Source organism: Aquila chrysaetos, chromosome 9, assembly GCF_900496995.4.
Source record: "Aquila chrysaetos chrysaetos chromosome 9, bAquChr1.4, whole genome shotgun sequence".
In the NCBI taxonomy this organism is placed as follows: Eukaryota; Metazoa; Chordata; class Aves; order Accipitriformes; family Accipitridae; genus Aquila; species Aquila chrysaetos.
In genome coordinates, this window is record NC_044012.1 from 10,562,939 (window position 1) to 10,583,626 (window position 20,688).

General features: G+C 37.4%; 1 protein-coding gene across 6 annotated transcripts in view; it reads right to left on the minus strand.

Moving 5' to 3' along the window:
- CMTM4 (CKLF like MARVEL transmembrane domain containing 4) overlaps window positions 1-20,688 on the minus strand; it is a 59,903-nt gene that overhangs the window by 14,772 nt on the left and 24,443 nt on the right. For 5 of the 6 annotated variants that reach the window (XR_003924991.2, XM_030025628.2, XM_030025625.2 and 2 more), the window contains exon 3: window positions 13,851-13,949. Coding sequence is in view for 5 of the 6 variants with exons in the window: in XM_030025628.2 (XP_029881488.1) it covers window positions 13,851-13,949 (99 nt within the window). In the remaining variant the exon portion in view is untranslated. Of the gene's footprint in view, window positions 1-3,529; window positions 12,888-13,850; window positions 13,950-20,688 lie in introns of those variants that run through there. The other variant, XM_030025624.2, reaches the window with a different exon arrangement.

Here is a 20,688-nt window from a genome sequence, read left to right on the forward strand (position 1 = left end):
GGCCATATCAGCAGGGAAGGAGAAGTTACTCCACAAACAAGCCCCAAGCCCAAGGGCTCACAAACTGCTCATTAACCTGACGAGTTCGGATGCCCGCCCGAAGGAGGGGGCAAGGATGATAAAAGGACACAAACTGAAGCCCCAGGTGTGGAAGCCCACCGGGACTGGACCCCTCGGCTGACTGAACCAACGCTGGACCCAGGACCGGTGAAATCTTTCTCTCTTCCTTTCTCTCTCTCTGTCTTCTTCTCTCTTTCCTTTTCGACAATCCCTACACCTCATCCGTTTCAAGATATAAACTGTTGACCAAGTCTGAGACTAAGAGTGGATGCAGCCGCCCCTAGACCCTTCTCTGAGGAGGAGTCTGGAAAGCAAGGGGGTCTGCTCTGAACCTCGTGACTCAACGGGAGGGATCTCCTTATTCCCTGAATCGATGTATACGGTTACACAGTTTACAGAAGTAGTCTTATGCCAATTCCTGTTGTGAGAAACCCTGCCACCTACTACCACGCCTCCCCAGTTCCGTTTCCTTCTGTCATAAATAAAATCTTTAACTGATCATTTGGTGTCATTTCACCTTAATTTAGCCCGAGGGAATTTCGAATTAAACACGGCTCCCTGGTCTGTCCATTCTGGGTCGTGACAGGGGGTGGGAGGCTGCCTCAGTCTTTTGTTCATCTCCCGCCAGCAATATTGCACTAAGCTCAGTCTGGTGTAGGGCCGAGAAAAAGTCTGCTTGTTTCTTTGGCTTTTATGTTTGTTTGCTTGCTTGGTTTTCCTCAACTGACAAGATTAAAATAGTGGGAGCACCGATTTCCCTGCAATTCAGGATTCACGACACAAGCATCATGCTACACCTGCAGCACAGAGGCCTTATTGAAGTTCTTATTTCAGTGTACCAGCAGGGTCATAACCAAACATCTCTCTTCGATCACAATACGTTCTTGTTCCAAACAGGAGCCGTTTCCAAAACGCATAGAGGCTAATATATGCCTTCATTACAACCACAGCACAACTATTCCCATTTTGAATTCCTGCGCTTGTTGAACAGCACTTAGCCGTAGACAAACCTAGGGAGCGAGGAGAGTTTCCAATACCAAGTGTGGAACAAATCTTTGTAGAAACTATGCAATAAGTCTTATGATCCAAACACTGTGAATCAAAGCCACTAACAGGAAGGAAAAATGATCAGCTGGCATCATAGATGAATGACTTCATACAGCTGTCACACTGTTTGAAGGTCTCTCTCCCTCCTCCCACCTTCTTCTATCAAAAAGCTTTTATACTTACTTGTGGAAGATTTGTTCAGTCTTGTGTGGTGATTTTGGACAGATGATGTTAAGGAATTCAAAGGACTTTTCCAAGCAGCTTTTTTAGATTCTGACTAAGAGGCTCAACTGTCCTTTTAACATTCTGTCCATTACTCCACTTAATTTTGCTTTTCATCCGATACTGTTCAAAGCTCTGGAAGTCTTAAATTTCCAACTGACAAAGTAATATCCAAGATACTAAGTGAAAAGTGGTGTATCTCACTCAGCCTATGTGGTATTTGAGAAGAATGCTTCCACCAGCCTAGTTTGTTGGAAAGCAGAAGACAATTTAATGCTCTGCATAGCAAGCAGATGTTTTTCATTCATTATGCTTCTGGTAAGTGTTCATTGTGCAAATTTCCAAGCCTGAACTTTACAGCTGCATCTTTCCCTGCTAGGAGACCAGCAGCCTGTACCATTAAGTGAGCATGCACTTGTAACCAAACGCTAACAGTGCATGTTTCTGACACCTGCACTTCTAAAATGCATAAATGAGATAACATACATAATGCTACTAGGCTGAGCTAAACCTTATAGCAGGCAGATTGTAACCAACCTAGTTAGAGATTAAAAATAATAAAACGAAGTGGCTTCATTCCAAAGACCAGGACACAAACTGCCCCCAAAAAGCAAATGCAAGGTATGTATCAACATGCGTATGCAAAAATACAAGAAGCTCCACCTAGCCATACCTTAATCTTTTTTTGAGCATGGAGAGATAAAGAGGGAATACATCAAGGAAGAAGCAGAAGAAATTTAGATAAGCACCAAGAATGTGAGTCTTGTTACAAGATACTTGAGACACCTTTTTGCATGGAGTATTGGTTTAAAAGTCAGGATGGAGACACCATCTCTTGTTTTTCTTCTATATAAACAGGACTGCATCAAAAAATCCACACCGAAACACAGATTCCTCCTTTACTAGAAGAATTCACAGTACTCTGAATGTTTTGTAAAACTTCTAGGTCAGAAGGTAAAACAATGCTACCCAGAAAATTTAAGTGTATTTTTAAAAGGAAAAAAAAAAAAAAGGTAGTCAATTTTTCAATCTATTTCCTTGAAAAAGAAAACAGTGATTCAAATGTTAATTTTGGTCAGGTAATACTTGTGCTTTTATTTTATATATTTTTGGATGCTGTCCATCACATTTTGTTAGCCTGATCCATTACATAAAAAATCAGTTATAGTCTTCCCAGGAGACTGAAGGAAGAATCAGTATTTAAAAGTTAGAATAATTTTTATTTTTTTTTAATTTGACAGCTGACAAAGCTTCTCTTGACCAAGCAACACCACAGATAACAACATCAGCAGCAATATGGCAGTAAGGCCAGCACTTTTAACTCTTTTGTTTTCTTAAACAGCATCAATTACATTAAGGCCTGATCTCTAAGCAAGTCCAGTGGATACACCACCACAACAGATGAGAATCTACCGCTGCTGACAGTCCCACGCAGGCAAAATGAACTGCCCCATCTTGTAGCAGAAAAGTTGTACAAGCACATGACTCTCCTTAGTGAATCCTTCTGTAAAAGCTCAATTGTACCACCACCTCTGTCCACCTCCCCACACGCACGTTATCCCTAAGCAGTGTTTTAAGAGCATCATCCATATTCCCAAATCTTTCCACAAGACTCATTCAACCGTCCGTGCATTTCTGCAGTTCTTACCCTTATTAACTCAGTGCTTTCACCTCGCACCTAAAGCGCCTGGATACCAAAAACCCTGAATGCATCAAGGTAGGACTTGTAACCTACAGCTCATGAGGTGGCAGAGCATTACCCACTCCCTCCGGCATTTCAGCCCCGAAGTTCCTTTTCAGTCCAGAACATGCTGCTGCAAACCACAAGATACAGCATTTCGGCCCATTACAGCGTACCAGATGGAGAAACCTCCACAATGCCACCACAACCACTGTAGCAATAAAGCAGTTCCACGTGCTTTCTGCTCCATCTAACCTCCCATCAAGGACTGCTTATTCATGGTTTTTCGCTAACTCCTGCAGCTATGAAGTTTGTCTTGTCACAGACATAGCCACACACAAAAAAAAAAACAAAACCACACCACCTCAGACAGGGTCGGTTTGTTTCATGTTTAACCCCTATGCCATTGTCTTGCATAGGAAGTATATTTAAGCCACTGCACTTACTGGATTATCAACTAATCAACCACAACACTTGGTATACTGAGTTTATATGTTGCCTTTACAGATGAAGACAATGTTTTAGTACTTTAATATGTCCATTTATTAAACAGGAAGTCCTTCACAAATGATTCCATACTATATTGATCAAGATAAGTGTTAGAAAACTACCATTTTCCCTACATACAAAAATACAGACTTTTACCACTATGAAGACATGATCAGAAGAGTACCATGAAAATCCATAGAGCTCAAATCTTCAAATATCAGAAAGACAGAAAGACAACTAAATTAAAAAAAATTTACAAAAAGTATTGTGCCCATATACAAAAGACTAGAAAAGCAAAATGACATTTAAAACTGATAAATACACAATTTAAATTAGGCTGTAACAGTATGGATTTTAAAAACAAGACTGCTTTCTGTATTGCAAGACATTACAGTTCTTCAGCTTGTGTTTGTTTAGCATAAACACCAACAGAAAAGAAGCACACAACATATTGAAAAAATCATTACTGGTGTAAAAAAGGAGTTGGGGGTTACGTTTTCTTGTAGAGTTACCTTGCCTTTGAAATTGGTCAAGCATTAACAGCACAACTTTCACATACAGAGCTGGAAGATGCTACACTTACACATGTAAGTTAGAGCTGACGATACTGAGAAGACAGTGATCACAGCTGGTAGGTACCGCTACGGAAAGCATCTATTTTATCAGCTGGCCTCATGTGCAGTTTGAGAACTTCAAGAACACTTACCAAAATAATGTGAAATTGCTTCAAGGTTGTAAATTGTCTCTATATGAACATTTGCTAACTTGTGATATTCTTCAAATCCTCGATTAGGACTTGGTGATAAATGGGTACCTGATCTGCAGTCCCCTAAGTCAATGGGGAATTTTGCCTGAGTAAGGACAACAGTCAGGTTATGCATCTGCACATAGAGTATGCTTGTAAGATTTTCCTTGGCAAAACGTTACAGTTTTTCTTACTTCAAAAGCAAAACACAAGCAGACTTGTGCTCATATGATAAAAGGAAAATTGCATCCCCTTTGCTCAGCCCAAAATGGAATTCTAACCCACTGTTTCAATTAATACTTCTGAGCTGTTCACGATTACAAATCTGTCACAGTATAGGACCTATATCCCCGAGGGATAAAGTCTTTCAGTCAGGCCTAGATGCTCCTTCCTCAGACACCATGAATCATAAATTATGAGCTAGAATCAGAATGTTTAGATTACACCTGCTATGTTTTTCTAGAGGACACAGAATCAGCACCGAGGATACAGATATCCCACACCAAGCATCTCTTTACAGAAGTCTCAAGGAAAGAAATTTGGAGTACCTTCTAGCTCTCATCAGCAATGTGCTTTATCTCTATCTTTCAGGTAGCAGCTGAAGGCAGAGCAGAGCAAAAGTGATACAATCTTCTGATTCGCCATGAGATCAGATTTACTATTTAGTGCACAAAGGGAAGTCAATGACTACAGTAGCCGTAAAACTGGTGTTAGTGGAAACAAAGCACAATGAAGCCAGAGATGCATTAGTGACTCACATTACAAAAATAGTGTTTACTGGTTTAATAAATTTACATCTCTATTTTTGTGAATGACAAGTGTTTATACCACACATGGAAGGCACCCTAGGTGAAGCAGTTTTTCAGTATTTGTTTACAATTCTGTGAAAAGACATACAAAGTGTCAACTTTTGAGTCAAAACTGAGCATTATAATGAGAAATAAATACATACTTTACTATTTTATTGTGGGTTCCTGAACCCTTACAAACTTCAACATATACAAATAGTTTCAAAATGACACTAATGTAGAAGAGAGTAAGCCTAGACAGATATAATGATTAGCTAAGTCATTTATTATATTATGTCATAAATGTTGTGTCTTAAGTATAGAAATCATTTTAAAACGCAATAAATTGGCCACAATATATAAATCAAAATATTTTTTTACTCCAGAAGTGTGATGTATGATTTAAAGCTGGATGAACTGTAGTGCTAAGATACACTCTCCCTCCACAATATCCCTCCACAATATCTAACAAGTAGAAACCGGTAAACATTCAAGATTAAAGTATAAACAGTAGAAAAATGAAGGTAGCAATTGTTGTAATAAAAGGGTGCTAGCCAGAACCAATTTAACCTGTAGACATCAGGATAAATGTAACATTACTAAAAATATTTAGACAATAATACTTTGGGGATTAAAAGGTTACCAAAAGTGATAAATCAGCCTAGTTAAGAGAGGGTATTTTCTTTCAAACACATGAAGGTTTTAATTAAATATGTCTATTGAGACATTTGTCCAAAGCAAAACAAATACAATACCCTGAAATTTCCCATATTCTAGACATTAGTCCGTGACAGTCAGAAGAGGCAGATGGTCATATTTCATTCTGTTACTCACATCCAGATGTTATTAAAATAGCTGTAGGGACCAGCCCCAATCAAAAAATAAGAAAAAACCCAGATACTCTGTTTATACAATCTGGCTATTGCTTTTTTAAATGCTCCTAAGTCCTCATTCTGAATTCATGAAGATAATTTCCATACCCTTCCATATATGCTAACTGGCTTTTTAAAATTTTACCCATGAAGTCCATGGTATACAGATAAAACCTTCATAGTAAACACAAAGCTCTATGTTATAAATATGTCAATCAAGGTAACTATGTATATTGTATATAAAATTAAATATCTTCTGTTTGCCAAGTATAATTTAAAAAGGAATATCTGTGGCTAGTTATAAAAAAAAAAAAAAAATATTTATTAACCCATAGAGATTAAAAGGCAATTTCACTAACTCATCCAGCCAGCACATCTGAAAGAGTTGCACTGGGATTCTGGATAGGTAACTTTATCTAATCACATTCTCATGATAAATAGACAACTTTCATTTCTGGGCATATATAAGAACACTTTTGAAAGCTGCATATCCCAAAAGAAAATTAGATTGTGTTGTATACTCTAAATTAAAGGCTATCATAAATCACAGTGTACGCAGATTTGTTCAAGATTATTTTTAGAATACAAATGGTTAAATTATAGACAGATTTAAAAAAGACAATGCTAAAATAAGACCAAAACAACAAAGGAACCCTTTCAAGTTGGACAGCACTGCTCTGACACTGTGAAACAGATCTATCCAGGTGGCCAAGTGGCTAACAGGGAAAACAACATACCAGGAAAAACTCTGAAGTGGCATTCAGAGATTTCCTGAATATTTGTATAAATTAATTTTTAACCAACTCCCTGTGTTAAAATGGAGAGGAATATGGCATAATTTCTACAAAGTATTTTCAAACATTCTGCTGGGTTTCGTACCTATTTCAGTTTCATTTTTAAATTCTTACTTTTGTTGTCGTTAGAATTCATATACGCGACATCTCTATCTGCACAGTCTTTTTGAGCTTTGCTGGCCCTCCAAACAATCCATTATTTTATGCTATAGACAACAAGAACTAAGTACCCAATTTTCAGAAATGCTACATGACTGCTTTACTAATTTCAGTGGGACTGAGCAGAAATTAGTCTGAAACTATCCTTTCTTCTAGACACATAGAGCCCTTCTGATGCAAGCATCTACATTCTGCAGGTCTCTGTGAACCAACTACTACACTTCAGCTGAGCAGAAGTTATTTGACAATCACACCGATTTGTCAACATACCTCAGCTTTTAAGATGCACCATTAACGTCAGCGTAGAATCTCTCCAACTGTATTACACAGCCAGCACAGCCCAGAGTTAGGAACAGAGAAACACTTCCACACCTACTTTTACTACCGATTCAAGGTGTCTCTCTCCTTCTCTATGAAGTGCAGAAGCAATCTTCCCTTCTGCGATTGGGGATTATAAATGTTCACATATCATTTTGAAAGCACTGGATTATTAAGCATCAAGTTTGCTCTCCTTCTCACCCTTTACCACATCTCAAATACATGATCAGATTGTGCCTGCCTTTTTATTTATCCTAAATACCTGCTGAAGATGTTTGGCTCCAGAGCTTTCAGCCTAAGACCTGTTCTTTATGCTCCAATTTTCACGCACAAAGCTGTTCAGTATCTGAGTAGGAGACAGGGTATTATTTTCTACACTATTTGAATTGCTATTAAGTTTGTCTGTTTAAATTATGCCCTAAAAACATTACTCTTACTTATTTTGGTGGTTCCCCCTCCCAAAAAAACCCAAATAAGTAGGAATGTTTACAAAGTTGTCATGAGACAAGAAAATAACAGATATAGAACAAGGACTAAGGCGGGGGGGGGGGGAGGATGTTGTCTTAATAAAACCACATATTAGATAAGCATTTGCTGTGCCTGCACATCCCCAAAACAGCACAAAGGTAACAAATATCAAATTTGTTCAGGGACCTTAAAGTTCATGAAAAACTAGTGGTTAATTCACTCATAACAGTCCACATGCAGCTTGTAGCAGATCAATTCTCCTGCTGTGTTCCACGCTATTTTAAGAACCTGTAAGTCTGCTGTGTTAGGAAGGGGCCATCATCATATTGTACAAAATAATTCACAGGGGAAAAGAAAAAGTAAAATAAGATCATCTTAGGGAAGATTGGAAACTTTCCCCAGTTTTCCCCTCTTCTTTCTAGAATCAACAATGAAATACAAATAGATAAAACAATTACAGATTGTGTAATGAGATGCACACTGAAACACATGACAAAGCCTATGAAGAAGCACCCCACATTACTGATTTTGTTTGAATTCACATGTAAGAGACATAAGAAAAAGACGAGAGGCTGCTTCCAAGGCACAGCTCATTGCTGATGACATGCTTCTTAATACAAAGCCCATGATGAATAGCAAAGACTGAAATACAGGCATCAAATCTCTAGAGTCAGTACTTTGTCTCTCAAAAAAGGCAGAGGTTAGATGAATCTCTAATCCTCTCAACCTCTAAGCATGGGGCTCCTACCAGAGAGCTTACACAGAAACACATGCAGTATACCAGCCAGCTTCAACAGCCCTAGCGAAAAGACTAACATTTCCCCCAGCACACCCAGCCCAAACATCATAAGCTACCATAAAAAGAAAGAGTACCACACTTAAGCAAAAGAATGTTGGACACAGCATTCTTATCTTCCCTATACTGAAGCAGACACTGTAAGGATCAATAAAGAAGGCTTAACAAAAATTAAATATTAAAACATAAGATAGATGAGGCATGAATATATGAAATTAAAGGAACAAGTGGAGAGTAAGAAGGAATCAACTTTACTAAGAAGTGATGATACTGTCAAATCAGTTCTTAACTATGGTTTTAGAAACTCCTGTTGTAGGCAGTTTGCACATCATTACAGGAACGTATGATGAACTCGAACTAAGGCTGACAAAACTAAGCATACATAGCACTAAGAGGAAAACATATATTTTCACAACCCTATACAACAATTATTATGCTGTTGCTCCAATCATATCTTATTGTTTAATCTTTTGATGTCTGTGCATAGGTTGCAAAATTTACCATCATTTCTACATGCAGAAATACATGGAGACTGCATATCTGAGGGCTTAGTTTGACGAAAGAGGACTAATCAGAACCACTACAGTTTTGAGCATCCCATTCCTACAAGGTTCAACTGTTTAGCTTTAATTTAGTTTTATTTACAGTGGGTTTTGAGTCCCTTTATGTAGCTAAACAGCACTCTTCAGGACTAAAAGAAATCATGCCTATATGCTCAGCAATTACAAGCAAGACTAACTGGCTGGAAGAAACAGTTTAATGTCACTTTTCTAAGCAAGTTTAAAAAAAAAAATTTTAAACTTTCTACCCTATTTTCTTCCTTCAGAGGTTTGGTTGTTTTTTTTTTTATGATGACTGCAGTTTGGATAACAATCTTAAAATATTACCACCTCTTCAACACGCTGTGTAAAATTAAGTTGGGGGAGGGGAGGGTATCAACCATGTATATATCATATGAACTTAGTGTTTCAAATTTAGTTGTCTCTCACAGCTAATTTATTTCCCTTCTATATAATCCAAAGAGTAAATAATGTCTCTGTAGAGCAATAAATGCTTAATTTAATTTTTAGAAAGTATATACTATACAATACTAAAATAATCTTTGGTCCCCAAAATAAGGAAATTACAAATTTACATTTGTTTTCGTTTTACAAAGTGTATCACATAGTATTTTTTAAATTAATATTCTCTTTGAATTCTACCCTGAAAGCTGTGCTAAGCTCAAGTCATGATGCAAGTAATAAATAATGGCATACTGTTCTTAGCTCAAGAAAACTTATTTCACATGTAAATGCACTCAAGGTCATTCAGGTATACTATACTACACGATGAAGTATTACACTGTATTAGAACTGTAACTGCATCACTCTCCATTTGTCATTCCAGCTAAAAGGTAACAAAAGCTTTTCATGATCTCACTCCAGAAAAAGCTCGGTGATGTTATCCTTTTTCTAGGTAAGGAAATGTTTAAGGATTTGAAAGATACCAAATTCATAAACTTAATAGATGCACGAGACCTCCCACACCTCTGAAAAAAACATACTCAGCACAGGTTGTACAGGAGAGGAACAGGGTGTTCTCTTACGTATGAACCATTTCAGTCCTTGTCATTAACCAGCAAAACCGGATACATTCCTAATGAAAAGCCTTTGCTATGCATCACCTAACTTCTGTTCCTTGATTTCAGATGAGGGTTCCACTCTAAAAGCATGGATCTTCTGGAGGAAAATATTCTGTATTTGAGTAGGGGGTTTGGGGTTTGGTTTTTTTAGTGTGGGGGTTTTTGGGGGTGGGTGGGTGGCATTTTTTTGTTTTGTTTTTGTTGGTTTGTTTTGTTGGGGTTTTTTTGCAACCTTTATACAAACTGCTTTAATGCCAGTTTACAATTCCAGTCTAGGTATGCTAGTGCTACTTTTAAAAAGGTTCTTTTAATAATTGACAGTATCTACAAACTCTCCTTGCAAACTTTGCCAATACTAGGCAGAGTGCGGAAAAACAGCAGGGCTGTAACAACTGTACTGGCAATAATAAGCTTCATTATTTCATACCATACTGAACATGGAACTGTCATTTACTTTTCATGAAACACACAGTAATCCTGGTGAGACACCACCTCAATAAAATGTCAATGTTTTAAACCCAACACTAGAGGTTGGTTTATATGGTTCGATCTTTTTTTAAACTGGTGTTCCCTTTGCCATTAACTTTCAAAGAAGCACAATAAAATGTTACTATAGTAACTGGGAAACCATTACTCATTAAGAAAATGCAAGTTTTCTTTAACCTCATTAGTAACTCTTTCTGAATTTTAATCTCCATCTTAACCACTAAGGTGAAATGCACAGTAGACATAGTAAATTGAAAATGAAAAGACATTAGTTTTGTCACTGGTTTTTCACACATCAAAATAATTCTCTGTTGCTTGATTCAAATATTGCAGCGTTAGGTTCACATCTGTCACTATCCCAGTTCCCTCCAGTGTTAAAAAAGCCCAGGCATTTCTATTGATCTTCTGCTTGGTATAACCTGTTTATCATGTTTACAAGTGACCTATCTGCAACATACTCCTGTTTGTTTTTAAGATTCCAGTTAACTGCATTCATCCACTTAAGAGTACAGCTACATAAGAACACAATGTAAAAAGTGTTCAAGTCAAATGTGAGATAAATTCAGGTATACATGGCATACAGTTCCTCTAAATTCAAAGATTTCATCAGCTTACATCAGAAAGGAATTCAGCTCGAGAGATCTTCCCCTACACACACTTTCTTCATATGACATGCAGGCATGCATATGCCAAATAATGAATTACATAGATAAATACACCAATCAAAAAAAAACCAAAAAAAACCCAAACAAACAAAAAAAAAACCCAGAAAAATATCAAGGGACATCTTCCTAATAACATTATGATATTGTCTAACCGATTACTGCAGAATTTGAGTTTTAGGTAGAGCAAATATCCTTCTCTTCACTGGAAGTACAATTAAAATAAGAAAATATCAGTTACGTAAAACTATTTCTGAACAAATCAATACAACCATATTATTCTCCAATTACCTAAACTCATTTTCCAAAGAAATATGAGGGAAAAAAATTTGCAGAAACACCTAATTAAAAAAGTTTTAAAAATCAGTTTTACCTACTACCAACAGTTTTCATTTTAGAAGAAAAAACCAACCCTCCAAAACCAGAAATATTTATCTTACATGAATCACACTATTGCAACCTTAGAAACACTTTTATAAGCACATCAATTTTTTGCTAGTTCTTGCTTACCCTAGGCTTCTCAGAAAGGTTGAACCTTAAAAACAAAACAAAACAAAAAAAAGCAAGCCAGCCATGACTGGAATGCAAGTCTACTGGATGACAACCCCTTCTTTCTCCACTGTGCCCCACAACCCCCTTTTCTCCACCCTGTCTCCCAAGCATATTTATCTTCCCACTTCAGAGTGAAAAACAGAATGTATCCCAACATTAGCAGATAACCACATACTTGCACTTGATGCATTATGGTGACCATTCAGTAAACGTGCTAACTGCACAAGTTCAGATCTGGCCAAGGTGCATGCATGCATGAACTGAATATGGCAATTTCACAAGTAACCCATAGGGTAACTACCTCAGCACTATATCCATCAAACAAAAAAAGTGAAATGCTTGTCCATTTCAGCTATGTAAGTGCACCAACAGTGAAAATGCAGGAGATCTTACAGATGAGAATTGAGCTGCACTGCCAAGGCTGCATAAGGATGGATACAGAAGAGTTTGTCGGACACAATACATGGCTAAAGTTATTGCTATTTGCCCCTCACTTCCTTTTCTCGTGTTATTAAATTTACTTAGGAATTTCTTTCCTATATTAACCAACCAATGTAGCACTAGTCTTGGTGTTTACAATAGACAAAGAAACAGTGGCAGAACATGTATATTCAGAGCTTGCACTTGTGAGAGGGAAGAAAAGTACTGTGCAGTTAATCCAAAACAATAACATACTTCGAAACATATATATATTATATATTATATAAGCTATATAATATATGTGTATATATATGTGGACATCTTAAACCAATCTTCCTTTTGAATGGCCAACATTTACTGCCTTCATGACAACAGCTGCTGACTCAATGCATCTCTGCACATGTGCAGGGCTGGGCATTCTTTGCCACCATCTGATCTTCCTTTTCTTCCTTAAATAAAACAAAAACCCTTTATTCCATGAGAGAGTTAAGCACTTCTTCTTTTCCCTTTGCAGTCCCATTTGAATGTCATTTTCATGCATCCAGACGCTGAATCTCAGGGCGATGATCTACTTCTCTGGATTCTGTCCGGGCACGTATGTAATCACTGGTCTGCCGACTATTTTGTTGTCTGCTGTTCATTCGCCATTTTTTAATAGCTAAATATGTGTTCACAGCATACACTGCCATTGCCAAGAAACCAAATATCTACAAGAAGTAGAAAGAATTGTCAAAGACAATTTCTGAAAACAAGAACAATAGTAGTTTCACAACAAATTCCTCAGAAGCTTAGTTTTCTACTTTATTTACACTGACAAATCATCATGACCTGTAAAATTGATGTTTTTCTTCTTCAATGAACTAGAGAATCTGCAAAAGCGACTAAGATTAATGATCCCAGAAAACAAAGTTCTCTGTCTACAAACATGACAATTAAATCCTGCAATGCAACTTCAATGGAAGAAACTCTTGTAAAGAAAAACACGTCTCTTCATCCAACAGTTCATTCCTCAGAGTGCACGTAACAGTGAATGAATGACAAGATAACAGATGACCAGTCCAGACCATCAGCCTGGTGAAGGAGCTAATCTGCAGTTCTAACTATATGCTTCTGCAGAACTGTTGTGTGATTTTCAATGTCCATGTTTGAAAGGAGAAGAGGGAGGAAAAAAAAAAAAGGGGGGGGGGGGGGGGTGCCAACTCAAGCACAAAATTAAGTTGCTTGACCTTACTGTTCTAGATTCAAAATCTTGAAGTACTACTATACTCACTCCACAGAACAAAAATGATCTGTAGAGAACAAGAAGAATTCAGCAAATTATGTGTAAGCAGCTCCAATTTCTTGTGAATTTTTGGCTCTATCTTTTCCATAGGCTTGCAATATAGAGCAGTATCATCTAAGCTACCAATAAGAGGAAGAAGCAAGGCAAGTTCAACTGTTGAAGTGTTCTCTGCAAGTCATTTTTCTGCTTGTTCTTGCTTCCAGCTTTACAACAAACAACTCAAAGGATGTCAATGCTTTTTAAATCAGAATTACCTTATAGCCAACTGTAAAATTAGAAGTAAACTATGATAGCAAAGGCAACAGGAGTATTCATGAACACGAGGGAAAATTTATTCTTAGTTTTAATGGCAGATGAGAGTCATATATAAAGAAGTTCAAATTCTTACCACAGCAGCAATTTCTGCTCCAGTTTTATGGTTTAAAGCAGCAAGTACTACAGAGGCAATGAAAAAGAAGAAAGTGCTGAGTCCAGTGTTGACCAGATCCTAAAAAAATAAATTCATTAGCATTACTAAACAATGATTCTTTGCTTGCTTTTATTAAGTGATGAAACAGAAAAAGGTTAGAACAAGAACTATAGCAATACTTTCCCATTTTCTATGCAGTTTACCACTTACACAAAAGAAGGCAAAGATTATCACACAGGAAACGTAGCATGTGTGCGCATTAGCCTGTGAACTGAAGTCAAATAGCATGTACACATGAAGCACCAGTGCAGATTCTGGATGCATTACCTCGATTTCTACTGGGTTTATGAGAAAAGTACTGTCAGCATAAACAATGAGCAAAGCTGTTCTACCTCAGCTGACGCTGAAGTAACCTGAGTATCAAACTCCAGCACTCCCGGAACCCCTTGTTCCCTTTCACATCACAACAGTGCTCCATGCACTGCCCAGATAACAGTCATGAATTTTTCTAGAAATTCTTTGAGGTCTTCACTGTAGAAAACTGCATGTCCTATGCTATTTCTATGTACAACAGCTGCCCATATTGCGAGAATACACAGATTTTTATGTATTTATTGCATAAAATTGATGTTTCAAGCAGACATTTTAGAACATATGCACAGCAACACCCCAGGGGCACCTACGTTGAGGGAAAATTCTTGCTTTGCTCCAATCACAGAAAGATGACAGGCAACATGCAATTCAGTTATACATATGCTGCATATGTCACTTAGTGTTCAGATTATTATACTGCCAGGCCTTACATAAAGCAGGGTCGTTAACACATCACTGGAACATAAGTAAGAATTCTGAATGGCAGCTATTACCACAAGAATAATTACGTCAATACAAGACTATCTGATCAGACTCGAGGAAAAAAAGACGTTCAAGAGTTGGGACTTTAAAATAAGAGAAGAAACAAAGGGCTAAATGCATTAGGGACTAGCTGTTCAGTATGTTACTCAGTGCATCTTTTACAATTTTTTAAAACATTTGATACATATGTACACTGCACTATATGTACACTACAGAGATGTAGGAAATAACAGACTAGGTTGATAACTGAATAGGTGAAGTCAGGGAGCAAGGAGGGATGTGGAAGAATCGGGAAATGGAAGTTCAGCACAAATATCCTGAAGGCACATGAAATCAGTGAGAGGTGAATACTATCATAGCCAAAAGGGATGGAAAGAAAACCTGTATACAAGTTTGCTGTGCAACTTACAGTTTTGAGTTAAAGAAAAAACAAAACACCCAACAAAAACACTGAACATGCCAACTCCCACCATTAAAAAAATCCCATCACCACTCTTTAATTAGAATTCAAGGACAAATTTGTTCTACTTGACACTCTTCCTTCACATGCAAGCCAGGCTCACTTCCTGTTCCTGCTCCTCCACTTACTACAAGTAGATTTTTTTTTAATTTTTTTTTTTTTTTTCCCCGAAAGTGCATCTTTCGAAGTGCTGTAAAAAGTTAGGCTTAGAAACCTGAAAATATAAATCTAAACTTATTCCCTGGGTACGAATCCCTTGACTATGTTCCAGCTACATAGCACAAAGACTTTGAAAAGACCAGTGTCATCCAGCCAGCCCGAAAACATCTGTTTTTCTAGCCTGATTGCAGAATGCTTTAGAAAGTAATTGTAAAAACTGAGAGTTTCTGGCGCTGTGTTATTCACAGGGAAAACTATCTATTTTGAGGGTACTCAGCGACAGCTAAGCGTACCTGGGGATAACCTGTATGATGTATCACCGTGGCCTGCTTCCTCACCTAAAAGGGGGACTTTCCCAAGAAATCTGAGAGGTTTCCATTGCTATTTCCACCCACATCTTCAGATTTCATAAGCCCAGCAAGACCTAAACTATCTTACCAAACAGTAAGGAAACAAAAGCAAATTCTGGGTACTTGTCACCTCTGTTCAAGCTTACTGAAACGTTATCTGGTACTTACAGCATCAAACAAAATTAGATTTTTTTAAAAATACTTACTGCAGTTTTAATTATATAACTTCTTGCTTTGCAGAGATACAATTAAGAAATAGAGATATCGGAAAATAAATGCCACTTCACATTTTCTCCAAGTATCCTCCTCTCCAACTTTGAGTTTAGCAGCTCTAACTGTGCTTCTGAGGTTGCCAAGAAGAGCTGTGGTCTCATCTGCACAAACCTTTTCTCACTAGAAGGGAAGTCTCACTATATATGACAACAGATACTAGACTCAACAGTATTCAACACTTTCATCAAGTCTCTAGAGTAAACATACGTATGTCACCAAGAATGCTGAAACTAAATACTGAGGAGAGGGCAGCTATGCTCTTGAATAATTTAAAACAAAATAAAAAATTAGTTCAACCCAAGGTCAAGTTGCGTATTTTACTACCAGAGTACATCTGCCACCTACAAGAAAGACCTGCAGAATGGAGACAAAATCCTAGAAGAAATAACTCAGAAGAACTTGGTAATTACAGTAGGTGAGCATCTCAAGATGTGATGCCATGGCAAAAAAAAGGGAGAAAAAGCACTTATACATTCCTTCGGACATATGGACACAATAGGTGTAAGGTGGTAATCTTACCTTTGCAAGGGACACTGGAATGCTTCATCCTGTTCCGGTATCCACATTTTTAAAAGAATGTTGAAAAATTGGACAGGGTACAGAGAAGAGCCACAGAAGTTATTTAAAAGGAGGAGAAAATTTCTCACAGTATGAATCAAAGAACCTAAACTGCTTTGAATATTAAAAAGATTGAGCTGTGTACATGAAGACTCCAGTGTTCAAATAATAAAAAAATACTAGCGGTTTTATAAGTTTAACATAGAAAAGCACAACAAAACTAATAGTATAACAAAATTAACAGCTGCAAAGTCAAGACAAAAGTCATATTCAAAATGAAGTAAGTTTTAATTGTAAGGAAGCTAACCATCAGAACAAACAACCAAAGATGTGCTTAATATTCCACCTTTTCACTTTTTATAATCCAGATTCTGTTTTTTCAGACACACATTTTGTACTTCTTTAGTACCGTACTTAAAGACTAAGTGGATGACACATAACGCTCTATGATTTATGGAGTCAGATGTGCTTATTAATTAATCCTGCCAACCTCCGACTTTTTGAATCTGTCAGCTTGATCATCTTGCCAAAGGAGAATAGTATAAGCAAGATGGCTAGACCAATCCACAACATGACAGACATTATTATGTAACTCCATGCTACATATTGACTTGAAGGCTTCTTTTAAGGTAAGTTTAAGATACTGCAGAATATGAAATACTGCTGAAATTAGACCGCTGGTGGCTTTGTCATGATTTTTCCAGGAAACCAAAGATGTAAGTATGTTAGAAACTTTGTCATCATCACTGGCACTTTGTTTTATTGTACTCTTTACAAAGAATATCAAATTTGTCCTTGCAAAGAATCCAATCAAGCCTCCATCTTGAGGCTCCAATTAATTCATTTCTGCAATTCCATTTTCCCTCTTCAGGTCAAAACCTTTTAATGCAATTAATAATTGATTCACATTCATACAATACGGCTGGTTTCTTAAAAAGCTAGAACTAACACAATCTTTCATATCCACAGATCAGATTGTTTGGAGCTTAAGGAGCAATGACACTTATCAGTAACATTGTCATGCAGATATGTAACGGTAACACCACAGATACAAATAACGGTGGAGGTTTTTAATTCAAAATTTGGTACTTACTACTTAGAGCAGAAAGATAAGAAAAGAAAAAATACAATGGTTTTGGACGAAGTCAAAGCAGAAACAAAAGAGAATGAAAATGAACTACAGCAAGAATTCAAGAAGTAAAGGACACTCCCTAAAATAATGTAGCTTTTTTCCACGTAAGAGAAAATGAATAATCGTGACAATAAAAAGAATAAACTAATTGAAAAAAGATGAGCTGTTTCAAATCTGGCCATGATGTAGCTGAAGTTCTTGCTATTATATTTATAGACAAAGTAAAAACCACATCACACAGATAGAAGAATTTCTGCTGAAATTACAGCAACCTCATGAGACAGTATGCTGTGCCATAAAATACTGTACAAAGCTGCCATCCATAACAGAGAATAAAATCCATGAGCTGAATGAAATCCACTCTAGACTGCTGCTGCTCCCTTTCTCCTTTCCAAAATGATTTAAAATTAAAGACTGACTTCTGGTCACTTGCTAGTTATTTGCAAGTTATTCTGTTCAGTGACCACTGGTCCTATTAATCCAAAGGAGAGTATTCAAGGACATATATTTGCTACTGCCATCACCAGCTATCTGTCCCACTCAGAAGGAGTGTAAGGCAGAGGAGGCAACTTAACTTGTGGATGAAGATGCATTTATGCAAAGACAGTATTTTATACTAGAAAAAGGTGAGGCTTTTGTTCTGCTGATTCTGCTGTAAAGGTGGGAAACTCTAGAAAAGAAAAGTGGACAGCACCCTACAGTCTTTTGTTTTTAAGGGTCTGGGCAGGTACAGTTCCTGGATTAATGAGGATGGAAAAGCTGAATTGCTGCTATGAATGAGAGGTCTGTTAACAGACCTGAAAACTCCCATTAAGTAGCTCCTGAAAGCTGGAAGGAATATCAGCTTTGAAAGCTTCTGTTTAGTCCTCCAGTTTGGTACATTACCAGGAGTTGGCTCTGATGCTCAGAGGCATCAGTAATATCAACGTGTCTTTATCCATCACTCTCCATGACTTCACATGCAAACTTTTCAGAGACCTTCAATCAAAATACATGCTTTGCCTTATTATCCTGATTTCGTGGTGAAGTAAGATTGCACAAGTGGCCAGGTACTATTTAAAAGGGAGACAGTGCCATATGGCAATTGCAATTTGTATAAACAAAAACATGACATTTAAACTGGTGGTTGCTTTTGTCATTTGCTTTTTGAAATCCAAGAGTTTACATCAGATGGAGTTTAAAGTAGCTAAATGAATGTAATCTGGAAAAGAAGCCTGCACATGTCAACAGCTTGACTTTGCCGCAAAAGGTGACAGAAGTTAGTGGCCTGCTGCTGTCCAGGTTATTTTCCACGAAAGAGAGAGCTGAAAGTAGCATTTCCTTTTAGCTCTGTTTGGGTTTTGGTGGCTTGTTTTTCAGCTGACAGGGGAAGGAAAAGGGAGTGTGGTTACTGACTGTTTTTTTTTTTTTTTTTGTACAATGCCCATAATTTTTCCTCCAACCAGTACTTTACTTGCAAGGTTCAGGAAATTTGTCCCTCGTTTTTACAGGAAGCTATCAATTTGAAATTTACAAACAAACCAGTCAGTCCTCTGAACCAAGCACTTCTGGTCAAACCCCCATAATTATACTCTACAATCATATTATTAAACATTGCATGAGTATTTTGCACCACAATTAAAACTGGAAACATGGTTTCTCAACCAAAAATAAGTCCTAGGTAGAAAGAATCAAATTAACTGTATGAGCATTAATTCCCATCTCTTTTTTTTTTCCTCATTTGTTTAGGCTTACATAGGTATGGGAGCCTTTACTCAAACACTAGATTCTGCTACTTCAAGATTCACATAAGCATCGCTTTGCCCTGATAAAACAGTCCATGACCAACAGTTTCAGAAATATGTTAGTGACCCAGAGGGCTGGATTCACACTGTGCAAACAGAGGTATCTTAGTGCCCATCTCACAGCGTGGGGCTATGCTGCCTGCCCCATGCAGGACTGAAGGTCCCCATAGGTCCCATGTCACACACAGCAGCCCCCAAAGGTCTCTAGCATTTGTCTGCAGGTGCTCCTGTTCAGGCACTTTGATCTAGTCCCAGGTGTCTGGCACTTCCTGGAAATCAGTTCTATTTCCAGCATCTCAAGCAAAGTATGTAAAAAAAACCCTGAATTAACACAAGTGACTTTCAAAGACCTTAGCTCTCCAAAAGGTCAGGGACAAGCTATGATTTTGAAGAAATGGAAGAAGTGGCTTCAAAATCAAGATTCATATGATTTTCTTCTTATTTCTAACTATTTTTGAGTTGGCTTACAAGTTCTGTTAAATGTAGTAACTCTGCTGTAAATGACAAAACATGTTCCTGAATGAATGCTTCCACAATCCCCATTTCATTTTGGTTTCCTGAAGATCACCTATTTCCCTCTCACTTCTTTCTTAGCTGCTCCTCACTGCTTTCCCTGCATTTTTTTTTTCCCAATAAGCAGTCCTGCACACAGACAGGACCAGCAGTTACTGTCACAAAGCAACAGACCTTACTAGCAATAACTACCAAACCATGTAATATTTCTTGTATTTAAAAATTGTGTTTCTATTTCTTACAGAATAGCACATCGTCTCCACCATGCTGCCAAATGAGAACTGTCCATGAAGAGCGCTAACCCAGAGAAAATTAATTCTGATTTTTTTTTAAATTTATAAAATATTCACTTTTATCCTTAATAGGTATTGCTATTTTGACAGCAGTAAACATAAAAGCGAAGGATGACTGGCTTAATTTCTCATTCAACAGCTAAGCCAAAGAAAACCAAGAGTTTTTTCTGAAACAAAAGGGGGAAAAAATAAATCTTAAAAAAAAAAAAAAAAAAGAGAAATCAAGATTGCCCTGTGAAGGCCTTTGAACTACAGCTTTGTAATTACATTCTTCAGAGCCAAGGCTGGCACAAGACAGTTTGTCATTCTGGCACCGCATCAAATTTTCTGCCAACTACTTCAAGCATCAGTTGCTTGCACACAACGTTTCATCACTGCAACAACTGAAACAAACCCAACCCTGTAAGGATGATGAAACAAGTTTTCAGGCAGCACAAAAT